At 42.9% G+C, this 13,869-nt stretch overlaps 1 protein-coding gene across 6 annotated transcripts in view; it reads left to right on the top strand.

Moving 5' to 3' along the window:
- Positions 1 to 13,869, top strand: part of CPLANE1 (ciliogenesis and planar polarity effector complex subunit 1) — a 1,992,329-nt gene that overhangs the window by 175,373 nt on the left and 1,803,087 nt on the right. For all 6 annotated transcript variants that reach the window (XM_069221234.1, XM_069221235.1, XM_069221236.1 and 3 more), the window contains 2 exons: positions 9,687 to 9,922; positions 13,261 to 13,367. In XM_069221234.1, coding sequence (XP_069077335.1) covers positions 9,687 to 9,922; positions 13,261 to 13,367 — 343 coding nt within the window. The remainder of the gene's footprint in view (positions 1 to 9,686; positions 9,923 to 13,260; positions 13,368 to 13,869) is intronic.

Genomic DNA, 13,869 nt, shown 5'->3' with positions numbered 1-13,869 from the left:
CTATTCAATGTTTATGACTATTGATGAGGATCCCCTGGAAGAGAAGGATTAGTTACTTACCTGTAAATCCTAGTTCTCTTCCAGGGGTATCCTCATCAAAGTCATAAACAACCCACCCTCCTCCCCGGACTTAAGTCTCCTAGAAGTGCAGGACAGATTATCTTTCTGATCAGTTACACAGATTGTCACCGTAAAAAAGTACTGACCTAACTGTGAACCAACTGTCACCTTCCCTTCACCCCTGAGGCATGGTGGGATACTGGAGGTGCTCAGGGTCTTAAAGGCACGGTGCCAAAGTTTTTATGGTTCTCCTGTGTTAACCTGCATGCAGCCTATTGGCTAAGAATGCTTCATTGTTTTTCAATGTGTTTTTTTCTATTTTTCTCTGATATTTACTGCTGTTTACTTCCCTAAGTCCAGTTTTTGGGGCTTAGGTAGATATTTATGATCTATTTGTGATTTTATAATATAAAAAAAAAAAAAAAAACTTGCATAGAAATAAAGCATTTTAGCCTATTTATGATTATAGCCTGCATTGCTGTTTTACACATGATAATATGTATGTATTTTATATATATATGCTCCGGGGTCCCCGCACAAGGGCGGGAATATTCAATGTTTATGACTTTGATGAGGATACCCCTGGAAGAGAACTAGGATTTACAGGTAAGTAACTAATCCATCTTGCACCTTTAATAGACTCTAAATAATTATGTCCCCCCCTTTAGTTTTTTGCAGTAGTCCACAATTTCTTTCCGTTTGACTGGGTGTGATAGTCCTTTGGTATTTAATGAAATTATTTTATGGTCAGCCATTCGTTAGTAGTGCATAAGTGTGTTTTTTTAAAGTGGTTTTGTAAGTAAATAGTATAATAATGAATGGTGAGTGTGTGGAGGAGTTGTGGTACGATAGCTTTTTGTACTACAGTGAGAGAAGTATGTGCTGAAATGGTTTATATACGTGGTGCTGACTTTTGACCTTGAGTCCTATAGAAATATGGGAAGCAAAATAATGCTGGGTGATGAGGTAACTTAGTCGCATGTGTGAGGGGTTTAAGATAGTCAAGATATAGCAAACATGGCAGCCTTGATTAGAGAATAAAGGCAGTGGTGGGCAGAGATAGAGGAGAGGGGGAAAAGGACAAAACAAATGTGAAACAACATAAAAACCTTAAACGTAATATAAAACATAACATAAAACCCTTAAACATGCGTGTAGAACGTTCTATTTGATGATGTGCAATGCAGCGCCGGAGCCAATATAACTTGAACAGAACAACCGTTAATACTGAGGTGTCACTGATGAGAACTGAATTGTCCTGTTTGAACATTCTGGAGGATTATAGTCTTCTAGGGGGAGGATGCATTGGCAGTTGGTGAGCGACCCTTTCAGTTAGGCATAACATTCACGGGATAATGGCAGTCACAAAGTTTCCATAGCTAAGTTAGTTGTCATGCCAAGATTAACAGTATACAAAAGAAACAAGAGCCAACACTGTAATTGACTTGGAAAAAATTATTATTTACAATGGGAGGCAAAACCAGTTGCCTCTCCTTAGTATTAATACATGACATTTATCCAGAACAATTGTAATTGAATCACATTTATCACACACAGAAGAACAAATACAAAAGTGAACAATTACCTCATATAAAAAAAGTTTTTTGGCACTGCACACACATTACATACATCAAAAACATATGACAATATACAAATTGACACAAAAAATAAACCTAAAATTCAGGCTCTGCACCAATTTGAAAAAGAGGGAACTCCGAGCCTAACTCATTCGCAACATTTTAAGGCTCCTCCTTAAAGAGCAGAGAGGTGCTAAATAGAAGTCTTTGTGGTATCTCAAACAGGAATGATACTAGGGAGAGGTAATTGCTTTTGCCTTCTGATTGTAAATAATATTTTTTCCCAAGTCAATTACAGTGTTGGCTCTTGTTTCTTTTGTGTAGTTTGATTTGCCTAGCCTCGCTGTTTTATAGACCACACCCCTTTTCTATTACAGTAAGATTAACAGTATGGCGGAAAAAGTGGGGATGTATTATCAGGCTTCCATTCACGTTAGGGTGGAGATGTCCATGAATGCTTGGAGGTCTGCCAGGGAAGTGAAGAACATTGCTTTGCGCCTGAATAGGTTGTGGAACTTGTCTGGGCCAGCGAAGGAGAACTGGGTATTTCAATCTCTAGTGCTTGGCAAAGTGCCACAAATCCTTTCCTTGTTAATACCATCTCTTTGTAGTAATCCTGAGATATAGATATTCATGACCCATTCCAAAAAAATATGTTACACTTTCTGCATGTGAGTGAGAATGGTTTTGTTGTGACAGTACCGCAGTGGGCGAAAGATCATTGTGCAAGGGCAGGTGGTGTTACCATTTGAAGAGCTTAGGGCCTTGCCCGGTGGGACCCTGTGGGCCTGTTCTATTTCAAAGTCTTTCCCGAAGGTAAGACCCAAAGTACGTGGAATCCATACTTCCAGAAACTCGCACAGGAATTAGCGTCACTCTCAGTATTTTCAGGAAGACCGAATATGTGTAAATTCCCTCTGCGGTTGTGGTCTTCCAGCTCTGAGATCTCTATTGTCATTTGGTTTGTTGATTGGTATGAGTAGTGCAAGCGTTTCTGGGTTGAAGAGTTAGTCTTCTAATGAGTTAATCTTGGACTCTGCTTCTGTTAGTCTAGCAGAGAGTCCCTTCAGGTCATCACGTAATGCTTGGATGTCGTGGTGCATAACAACAATGTTAGCTTTGGTGTCTTGGGCTAAGTCGTGCAATGCACCAAGACTTTGTATGATAACTTCAATATTGGATGTGACGTCACCTTTAGCTTTGATCGGAGAGTCTGGCACGGGCCCTCTGATTTGGGTCATTTGTGCGAGGGTTAATTGTCCTTCTGGTGGTTGTTTTTTTTATTTCCCTTGTGGTTGTCCATGGTGAGGCGTGGGCGTCTAAGGGCCACTGGAGGCGGGGTCGTGATAGCAGATCAGACACCAGTGATATATTGTTGTTGCATGGCCTGGGCGAACTTAGTTGTTGACAAGAGAAGTCAAATCACTGAGAGCTCAAGGGTGTAGGTGAACGGTAGCATGAGCTGGCAGAGCTCCTTGGGTTGTAATGCATGGGCACCTGAATGCCTGTGAGGGTGCACAGTGCCATGAGGCTGGTTCCTGGTTTCAGATGTCAGATCTGGTAGGTGTGCATTTTCTTAATTTCCGGGCTTGGGCTGAGGTTGTGCCTTAGAGTTGTCCACAACGCCGGTAGTGGGGGATATTCAGGTTGGCTCACTTTAACAGGTAAGGATTGATGAGTTTCCAACAGCGAAATCTTAAGGTCAAGCAAAGGATTAAGTCGATCACCAGTAAAATCGGTGGCAAGTAAGGATCAGAGTCTTATCTGAGCAAACAATCAGCATAAGATGAGATCTTGCTGGTCTCAGAAGGAACGCCGTGCTACTATTGTAACTCATGGGAGGGAGATTGAGGGGGAGAGGTCCACCTGATTTTCTGTGGTTCCTAATGAACTGCTGAAGTCATAGAGGCCGTGAGGGCCGATTGCCGTGAGCTAGATGGTGCGCTTCAAAGGGGATGCTAGTTACAGTAGTGACCAGGGTGAAACCCGCTTAAACGCACACAAGAGGGGAGACGCCATCCCCACTAGATCCCAGGTAGTGATTAGTGTGTGGTGGACGGGTCATGTCCTGTTGTGGAGAGTAGAGATGGTTCTGTATATTAGCTCATTTTAGTACCTCTGCCGGGTCAACAGTTGGGTTGGTGGGCCTTAGTTGTTGTCTGGAACAAGCAGTGCGATCATCTGATGACCAATGGTTTAAGCAAGGGTGGATCCAATTGCCAGGGAGCAGCAAGTAGAAGGCGAAGGTGAGGTGGAGACCCCAAGTATCTGGGCGACATCTTAGGATCCCGGGGAGTCAACAGGGGAGTCATCAGGCTGGAGGCTACATCTGTGCTCGTAGGTTGTCCTGACATTGTTTAGATGACTGTCGATGCGCTACTAAGGCTTGGAGATATGTAGTCGGTACCAGGTTACGTTGTCGATCGGATTTGGGTGGCTGGGTGTAAGGATTGGGCTAGATGGGACTGCGGACCAAGCTGCTTAGGTGGCCATTACTCTCGGGTGCTAACCATGCCCCCCCCCCCCAATTTTATTGCTTTTAACTTTACCACATCATCATTACTTCATTTGTTTTTAATACTCTTTTGGGAGGGTATCAATAAGCAAATTTTCTAAGTGTAGTTTGGAGTATCTGTAGTACACATCAATGGTTGCACCAGTTGTCTCTCTCCAAATCACAGTGTTTTGTTCTTGTAATTTTTTAAACATGGTTTGCCCTTTCTTTGTATTTTGTGTTTGCTTCCACCCCAATGCGCTTTCCTCCTTTTGGTTAGCTGGGAACATATTCTGTCTTCTGCTGTGATGACATCTGTTTCTCTAGTGTGTTAACATTTACCATGTCACAATAACATGTTTTTACAAGAGTCACTTATACATTTCATATTTGTCTTCTTCTGTTGTGGACCCCCTCATATGTCCTATAGATTTCCTGATTTTGCCACCTACATATCTCTCCTGTCTGCTTGATTCCTGCTGACAGACCCCTTATAAGAGTTTTGTCATCTGCAGAGAGCAAAGGGTCACATTGGGCACGCACCTGATAGTCTAGATCCATCTTGCAACACATCACAAAAGAAGGGACCAGTAACAGGCTATTACAGTGAAGGTTTGAATGTCTGATGACTAGATATTAGAAGGCATTAACCAGCAGTTTTGAGGAAGTTCACTATCCTGTTTCTACCTTTGATGAGGATAATGCATCAACTTGTAGTCATAATGGAAAGTGGGCCACTGTTGATCACAAAAGTCGATGCTTGCTTCTGTGGTGTATGGCTTGAGTGATTAGTGAGGTGCTATATGTTGGCCTGAGATGGGTGGACTTTTCCCCCAATTTTTTTATTTCTTTTATAGATTTAAATAACTAAAGCAATACATAGGGCTCATATATGCCCATACAAAACAAACTTGCCAGCCATTGTGGAACAACCAAAGCCAGGGCCTCTCCTTCTCCCTGCCCCCCTCTTCACCAATGGAGAATTTAAACACATACAGCCGAAAAATCACCCCAGTCCCTCTTATACCCCGGTTACCCCAAACCTACCTATCCCCTAGACCACCTCGCTCCCAATCCTCTCCCAGATCCCCCAAATTTCCTCATATTTGCACCTACAGTCCCGACTCTCCTATATCAGTTTTTCCTTGATCCTGCACATTTCCATTCCATCTTGCCACTCCCCCAGTCGCAGGCTGGCCTAATTTCTTGTGATGCCCCTCTTAGCCATGATAAAGCCCAGATTAATTAGGGGCTTAACATGTGAGTTAACCGACGAGTCCTTCCAGACCCTCAGCAATGGCTTTGCTGCAATCCGAGACAAGGGCACCCCAGTGGCCTCTGCCAGAGCTGCTGTCACCCCTCCCAAAAAGGCCAAAGTATGGGAAAGCTCCACAGTGAGTGGAAAAAGTACTCTGCTTACCACACTGCCGGAGACAGTGATTGTCTACGGTCCTGTCTATTTTATATAGTAGGACTCGATATATTATGCCCTATGCAGGATTTTTAGTTGAATCAGACAGAAAGTAGGCCTGTCCCTCTGTCCCCCCCACTCCTCCCCATGGGAGCTGTAAGGCTTCCTCCCAGTCCTTGCCCTCCTTCACCCCTACGTCGGCCTGTCATCATACTCATAAGGGTGAGAACTCCTCCTGCATATTCCTCATTACTATAGCCTATGTGAGGGAGACCGCTTTGGTGGTTAAAACGCCATCCAACAACTGCAGCTCTAACGGGGAGTCTTGCATCCTTTCCTCGTCTTTGGCAAGCCTAGCCTGTTATGCATGCTGTAATTGTAGGTATTTTAAAATCTGCGAGGGGTCCATATCGTACTCCACTTGCAAATGGAACCATCCCATTGGCTTCCCATACATCCTCCAAGGCGGAGAGGCCAATCCTATCCCATTTTTGAATACCTGGTAAGTCTGGAACGGGGCCGAGCTGCGTGCCCACCCACAACGTTGTGCGTGGTGTCAGACGTCACTTTCATCCCATCTCCCTTTTCAGTTTCTGACAGACTGATAAGATTGTGGCAGTAGCCGGGCGAAGTTCCTTGCCCCCTGCCTCCCATATAGCACATACATATAGCACCCTTGTCCCAACACCTCCTGGTCATCCAAAATGTGGGCTCCTCCAATGGAAGCATATGCCCATTTGTTAACTATCTCCACTTGCACAGCCTCATAATGCTGGTGGATATTCAGGAGTGCAATGCCCCTGTCAAAGATCGATTTCTGCAATGTGGACATTGCTATGTTAGCTGGGCCATCCAACCAGATGAGGGACCTTAACAATGAGTCCGTAGCCCGGAAAAATGCGTCCAGTAGTGCAAAGGGGCTACTCTCCAGTATGCAGGTAAACCTCTGTAATGCAATCATTTTCAACAGTACTGCCTTCCCGAGGACCTAGAATGGAAGGCCCTCCAGTGTTAATGTACCCCTCCGATTTTCACAATAGGGGCCCACCTTGTAGTGTAGCCATTTTTAATATATCCTTTGCGCATTTGCTTGAAGCATTAGGCCTCTGTGCACTTTGTTCTAGATGCATTTTATTCAGCCTCGTACTGTTATTTTTCAATAACCAGTTTCACGGTCTTGTTTTATTTTCTTCTATCACACTGTTGAGCTTACTTCAGCACCGGAGTTCTCAAACAAAACATTCTTGCTCGCTCTGTGCTTCAGTCAAGGATACAATTTAGTACATTGCTGATAGATGTGGTAGGGGTTAAGTCTTTAGGGTTCGTAGAAAGTACACATTCTTACGTAGGGACGTTTCTTATAACACCGCCGTGTTAGTTATAAAAACACTTCCTAGTCCTAGTACACGTAAGAGAGAGATTCCGACCAGGGAACCACAACTAGACGCTGACTGCCCTGTTGCAGATACTGATCCAGATCACAGGCCTTTGCTCAGGTATGAGGGTTGATGTCCTCCCGGGGAATCTGAAAGGCAAGCTTAGAGCTTAACATTCTGTGCTCAAAATAGAACTTAGAAGAGAGAACGTATTCTGGTAACACTATGATAGCGTTATTTCTATGTTTCACTCTCCTCGTTACTATTTCAATCCTACTGTGTTGTATGGTTCTGGTTATTGTGGCTCACGCCTTGTTATCTAAAATGCAGTTGTTTTATTAAATCAATCTGTAAAACTTAAACTGCCTCGGTCATTTGTATATGAGACCACACTTGGTATGAGAGAACTGGTTGGAATCTGAGAAGCTCTAAGATGTCATGCGCTCGGCTACCCAATCATCCCTTCCCTTTGAGAGAGATGAGGCACTGCTAGTTAGCTGGAGCAAAACCGGAATGAGGGTGACAAGGGCCCTTCTCCGTGGGTTAGACTTAGTCCCCCACTCTGAGAACGACCCTGCTACCCAAAAATCCAATAGTCTCATTAGGATAATTAGAGCCTACGCGACAACCTTGTCTGTATAATGTATGCCCTTGCTCCCCTAGGAAATCCATATGCCCAGATATTTAAAACGCAGTGATTACAGCCTTAGCATTAATGGAAGACAACTTCCCGCTGACCATGCCCCCCAACCCCATCAGGAATATTAGGGACTTATCCCAATTAATTCTCAGCCCTGAATAGGTGCCATAAATCATGAAGCTTTCTCCCAAACGCGTCAGTGAAGCTTCTGGGTCTGCAGTGTACAGCAGAATGTCATTTGCGAGCAGCAAGATTAGGACCTTCCGTGAGTCGCGCCGCTGCCAGCCTCACATCTGAGCATCCACCCTGATCTATTCAGCAAATGCCTTGACGGCAATGGGGAACAACATCAGCAAGATGAGACAGCCCTGACGCGTGCTCCTCCTTATGGGGTAATCCTGAGAAAGAACTCCATTGACCTTCATTCATGCCCTAAGATGGGTGTACAAAAGGCGAATTTGCCTGATAACTTGGGGCCTAAATCCCATTTTCTCTATAATGGCAAACAAAAAAGGCCAATAACTGGAGTCAAAAGCATTATCTGTGTCCACGGATGATATTGCCAGAGAGGTCTCCAGATCTGCTGCAGTGTTGTTGTGGAGTCAACCTATTTGACCAATGCAGAACAAATCCATTCTGGTCCGGATGGATCAGGTCCGAAATCAAACTTTGCATTCTATTTGTCAGTGCTTTGACATCCACATTTAGAAAAGAGATCGGTCTGTATGAGTCCCACCTCTCCCGGGCACTTTCTTCATCTTGAGAATCAAAACAATAGTGGTCATATGGAGATCTCTCTGTAACTCCCCTGCCCTTTAAGCCAAAAGATACATCTCATGAAGGGGCCCTCCAATCCTCTGTGTCATCTTCTTGAAAAACTCGATCTCTCAGCATGTAGCTGTGTGAGGACCAGGAGAATTTCCTCCTGCATAAGCTTGGCTTCCAGCTCCATATTCTCAGTACCCTCTACCGTCTGCAGGGGTAGTCCTTTACAAAGTTGCGCATTTCCGACCCTGGAGTCCCTGATCACCTCTCATAAAAGTTCTGCTTATAGTCGGCCATTTTGACCACTATGTCCTCACTCCCTGCGAACGTCGACCTGTCCGGCGCAATGGTACCTGCAACACGACTCCGTTCCAGATTACTCTCACTCAGCCATGTCAAAAGTTTAGCCACATTATCCCCAGCTCATAGATGCGTTTTTGTGTCGCAATGTGTGCCTGCCTGACCTCACCCGTCACCTGGGAACAAAACTCCATCTTGGTCACAGTTCCTAGCCTCTTGGCCTCATATGGCACCACATGATAGTCCACCTCTGGATCCAGGATTTCCTGCACCAGATCTATGCGGCGACGTGCCTGTCCCCTTTTGTCTCTCAACTCATCTACGATAAAGACACCCCTCCCCCTTAGAGGGTAGCCTTATAGGCCTGCCAGCAGATCATCGCATTTGTCTCAGGCTCAGAATTTTCCCTAGTGTTCCATTGCATTATCGAGGCGGGCCATCACTTTCTCATTTAGCAGGTGAGATGAGCGAACTTTACCCTTTTGTGCTTGGCTTGTGGTGGAATTTGATGCCTTTAGTGTGATGCACCAGTTTGTTTCATACAATGCTTCATATCACTGGTCTGCAGCTTCTAAGCACTATAAAAAACAGATATTACTATTAACCAAATTAATGATACTAATTTTTCAACCTCGGAAAGTTAGAAAACAGACTACCTTCAGTGGTGTAACAAACCTTTAGGGGTCCTCCTGAACCAATGAGAAGCCTGTGCACAGTGCCGGCTAGTGCGCAGTGCGTCACTGCATGCTGCTGAGGGAGCCCTCTGGAGCTCGTGCCCCCTCAGCAGTCCTCCCCTCCCCTCCCCCCCACCCCTCCCACATACACAGGTCAGCAATCTGTTAGCTAGCAGGATGTTGTAATAATTGAGATTAAATCCTAGAAATGTGAATGTTTAAGGACCACCAGATATTAAATGTAGCGAGAAAAAAAGTAGCTGTTGATTGAATTTCACTGATGTCCATTGTGCCAATTCTATTTTAAAACCTTTATATTTTACTATTTTGGTCTCTCAGTGATTTAAAGAAAGGAAATATTGTTTGACAGATGTAATTTTTTGTTTCAGAGAGATGCAGGAGATTATACCTCTTTGTGTCCGAGGATGGGAGAAGACTACTTCTTGCAACAACACTAGGTAGTGTGTTTGTATGGGAGAGCATAGACATCAAAAATTTTCCATCATCATGGAAAGGTCCTTTGTCATCTGGGAGATGGTCAAGAATCGATCCTGATGCATCTACAGTATTACCTGATACTGACAATAAAGAGACAGCAGTCCATGCAATTTTCATAAGGAACCAGGTGCGTTGCAGGTTTTTAGTATTTCAACAGACTTAGTTTTCAAGCCTCATGTTCAACAATTTATTCTGAAGTAATATCTCCCTGTTTAACAGAATTCTCTTTCTATAAAATCTGTTTGAGATTACAAAATAAGCAAGTTGCCATTTAAGTTATTTAAGCTGAAAATGTAACGGCATGAATGGTTGACTATGCCCATGCATTCTGCGATCAAGTTCTGTTTTCAAAGGAAACTGATACCACATAACTGCCTCTGCTTTGCTTTCTGTAAATCTCACCCACCTTGCGAGAGATAACTCTGTCCAGGGGCGTGGAGGACATCTCTGTCTCCTTTGACATTCACGAAGGGTCTGCATCCACATTAGCCTTTGATTGGAGTTTTAAAGCTGTCAACTTATTTCCTGTTTTCTTTGATAAGCCTTTACCCACTTCATTTTCATGTGACGGTGTGTCGCTTGCAAATCCTTGGTGACTGAAACAGCCATGACATCATTTAGTGCTACGTTTTATGCACTTGCGTTGTGTTTCACTTTATTAGTAATTGTGTGCTGCATAAATACTTTACACATTGCCTCTGCCTGACTGCTTTTTGTGCTACGTTTCCCAGGCTTAATCACAGGTTAATTTAGTGCCTTTTTGTGGTTCACCCTGCAGGAGATTGTGGCAGTTGCATGACCAGGGTTCACAACTCCGTCAACCAACAACCCAATTTCCCTCAAATTCGTTCACTGAATGATGTAAAAAGTCCAGTATTAGGGGGAGAGAATGTGCCCTGGCTGGTATCACAAAGGTCAATGAATTTTTCAGGTGCCCTGTAACTATTGCTGCATCTAATGCTGGTCACAGTACCCTTGATAATGTAAAGCGGGAGATACCCCTGTTAGAAACTTAGACCCACAGCATTGATATAGCACATAGTGTGTGAAGAGATACATTTATTACATATACTGCGAATATTGGTCACATTTCAGCCCCAGATGGATATGGTTCATTCGTCCCCACAGGTAGAGTTTGTTCTCTTGGTTGCAGACCTTTGTCTTGATTCTGGAACTCTAAGAACCACCCTGTTCCCTGGTGGGACTGGTGAAGTTATTAAGTTCACTTGATGTCTACATTCCTGCATGTGTCTACCACAACATCTTGCCAACTATAAACCATTGGCTGCCTCTGAAGGGGAACTGTCTAATTCGAAATGGTACAAAAGCTGAAATCCTTACTTTCTGCTGCCCGACGGAGGCAGCTTAGTCTTCAAGTGGTCTGAGGAATTGGGAGGTAGCGGAATTCCAGCTAATGTAGTTAAAAATAAAAAATACATCGACTCGGAAGTATCCTTTGCATACAAGATCTCAACAGTGTTAAAAATATGAATTGCTACCTTCTAGTGCTAAAAAGTCATCCCTCTGCTTCGAATAACACACAGCTTTGATTTTACTAGGTTCTTGCTGCTGTTGCAACTTTTTTATTATAACATTATATGTGCCACAGCATCCAAGAAAGTGATCACAAAGCAGCCAGCCTAGCTTATTAATTTGCAGTGGTATCCATGTAGCCCAGGTGAACTGTATTTTGGACAATTATCTATGAAGGTTTCTTAGTCCATACCTAAGAAACCAACAAAACCTGGCAGCCTTCGACAGAAAACTGAAACAGAGCCTCTTCGTAGAAAGCATTCTCCACCTGCCTGACAACTATCACACTACCCAAAAAGGGACAAGACTATTCATATTGCAGGTTTAGCTTTCTGAAGTCCTGATCTGAAGATCCAAATATTGTTCCCTTCCTCAGTTATGTACCATCTATGTCACTGGAGTAGCCCTGCCAACAGCTGGGAACTGCACAATTAACTATTTTTCTGTCTTCAGTCTTTGTACAACAAAACAAAAACATATATCCCTAGACTACCTTAAAGTGGGTTCTAAGGTATTGTTAAATCTGTCAACATTGCAATTGTTGAACGACTGATGGGTTCCTTACTGGTTTCAGTTGATAAAATTCCTGCCACTGTGTTGCATATCCCCACCCAGTATTCCTCTAGAACCAAGACTGTCACCCTAAATTAATTCTTTTTACTTTTTTCTTATGGCATCCTTGTTAAGATGGTGGTAGGTTTTAGGGCTACTACAGGTCTCAGTTAGTCAAAAATCTAGTGCCTAGCACATGCATGTTAAAAAAGTGTCCTAGGTCTCTGTTTTCCGATCAGATATTCATTTTACTGGCTTTTTTATTTGCCTGCTATTGAAATTTCTGTTCTTCGTAAAAATTATAAATCTGTCCAGGTATTCGGTTTATTTAGTTTTATTTACTAGGTTTTGCCTGTTTGCGACCCCTACCATTGCGTAGAGTAAAGTCTAAGTACTTAAGTTTGCTACCATTGGAGCATCAAGCACGCAAAGGCAGCAGCAACTTTAATCAACCAGTTGTGTGCAATAATACTGAGATCCAATTGGTAAAAAAAAATAAAAAAAATAAAACAAGGTCGTGCCAAGTAATTACTAGTTACTCCAGGTGTGTAAGAAAGGGCTTTCTGTCAGGTGATAGACATCAATTAAAGGTCTTGCTTGAAAACCATACAGTATTCATTACTTTTTAACTGTCTCATCCTTAACAGTTCTAAGTCCAGTATTTTCATGAGCCCAATGGACTCTTCTCTTATACATTTCCAGTGGATAGACATGTTGGGGTCCCTCCCATGCCCAAACAAAAGTACAGAACTTTTCAGTCCTTATTCAAGCTTTCAAGGCCCTCCACAGGCCGCTGTTTGAAGAGGGTTCATATTTTGACTTGTACTAGTCCGTCTGTTGGTTGTAGCCCGCTTTCTAAAAACTCCTCTTCATTCGTGAGACTGACAGTGATTTGAAGATTGATTCCTCAATCGCTTCTTCACTCTCACAAACATATGAACACAAATTTAAGATCACAAAATGTCTAAAATTAAGCTCTTTGAACCCCACTCCCAGAGTTCCTAAGGGAGTCTTCTGACGTATGGGGAAGCATTTGAGGACCACCTCCTCTGTACTCCTCGTGGGTGGGAAACATAGCGTACAAAGTTTAACAATAACCATAAACAAGAAAAAATTGTATATTTTGTTAACCACTCTTAATGTTTTGTATATCAAATGTAAATATTTTTCATATGCACGTGCACCTGATTTGTTGTGTATTAGTTTTATTGGTGAATGTGCTTGTTACATTATAGTGTGTTCACAAGTCTTTCTTGAACATACATTCCTCTGCTCTTGTTCATTGTTGTAATTTGTTCATTCCTTGGATGCGATCAATATAGTTTTGCTTTTTTGTACCACAACTTCTGTATGTGACTAGTTTATGCCCTTTATTTGCAGACACTGGGCGATTGCTGTTTATGCTCATTTGCATTTTATATTGAGGACCGTTTAATGCTGGTATTTCTATTGTTACGTTGGCATGAAAATGCATACCAGTACATCAGGTGAGATCTGTACTATGTATAATTATGGATAACTAACTGAAAATGTACTAATTTACAGATTCTGCAGCCTACTCAGTTTTGTTCATGAATGGAGAATGCTTAGCTAATCAGTTTTTTCAGAAAAGTCAGTTTACGTCGATGAACGATAATGCCAAAAATGATCAACAGACATCTATAAGCAAATATATTTGAGTGTATATGTGAAAATGCTGGACTATATGTGCACCTATCTCAGTTCTACTAATATTAATTTCAGTGCTGCTTATATGCAATTTCCCATTACTGATCCAAGTAGATTCCCCTGAGTGGACTTTGCAGTCGAAGGTTGGACCTGTACCTTTTCAGTGAGGATATTCCTCACCCGCTGCTGACTTGTATCATATACTGAGGATATGTGCTGGGGGCACGTCACTCTATTGTAGTGCTGTGGGCCTACACCTAATAATCCTAAAACTCTGCTTCTCATGTATTATAAAGAGGGAGACCATGGCAGGTACAAGCT

The sequence above is a fragment of the Pleurodeles waltl genome, chromosome 1_1 (assembly GCF_031143425.1).
Source record: "Pleurodeles waltl isolate 20211129_DDA chromosome 1_1, aPleWal1.hap1.20221129, whole genome shotgun sequence".
NCBI lineage: Eukaryota > Metazoa > Chordata > Amphibia > Caudata > Salamandridae > Pleurodeles > Pleurodeles waltl.
The sequence above is the reverse complement of the archived record's forward strand: the minus strand, read 5'-3'. Positions and strand labels throughout refer to the sequence as shown.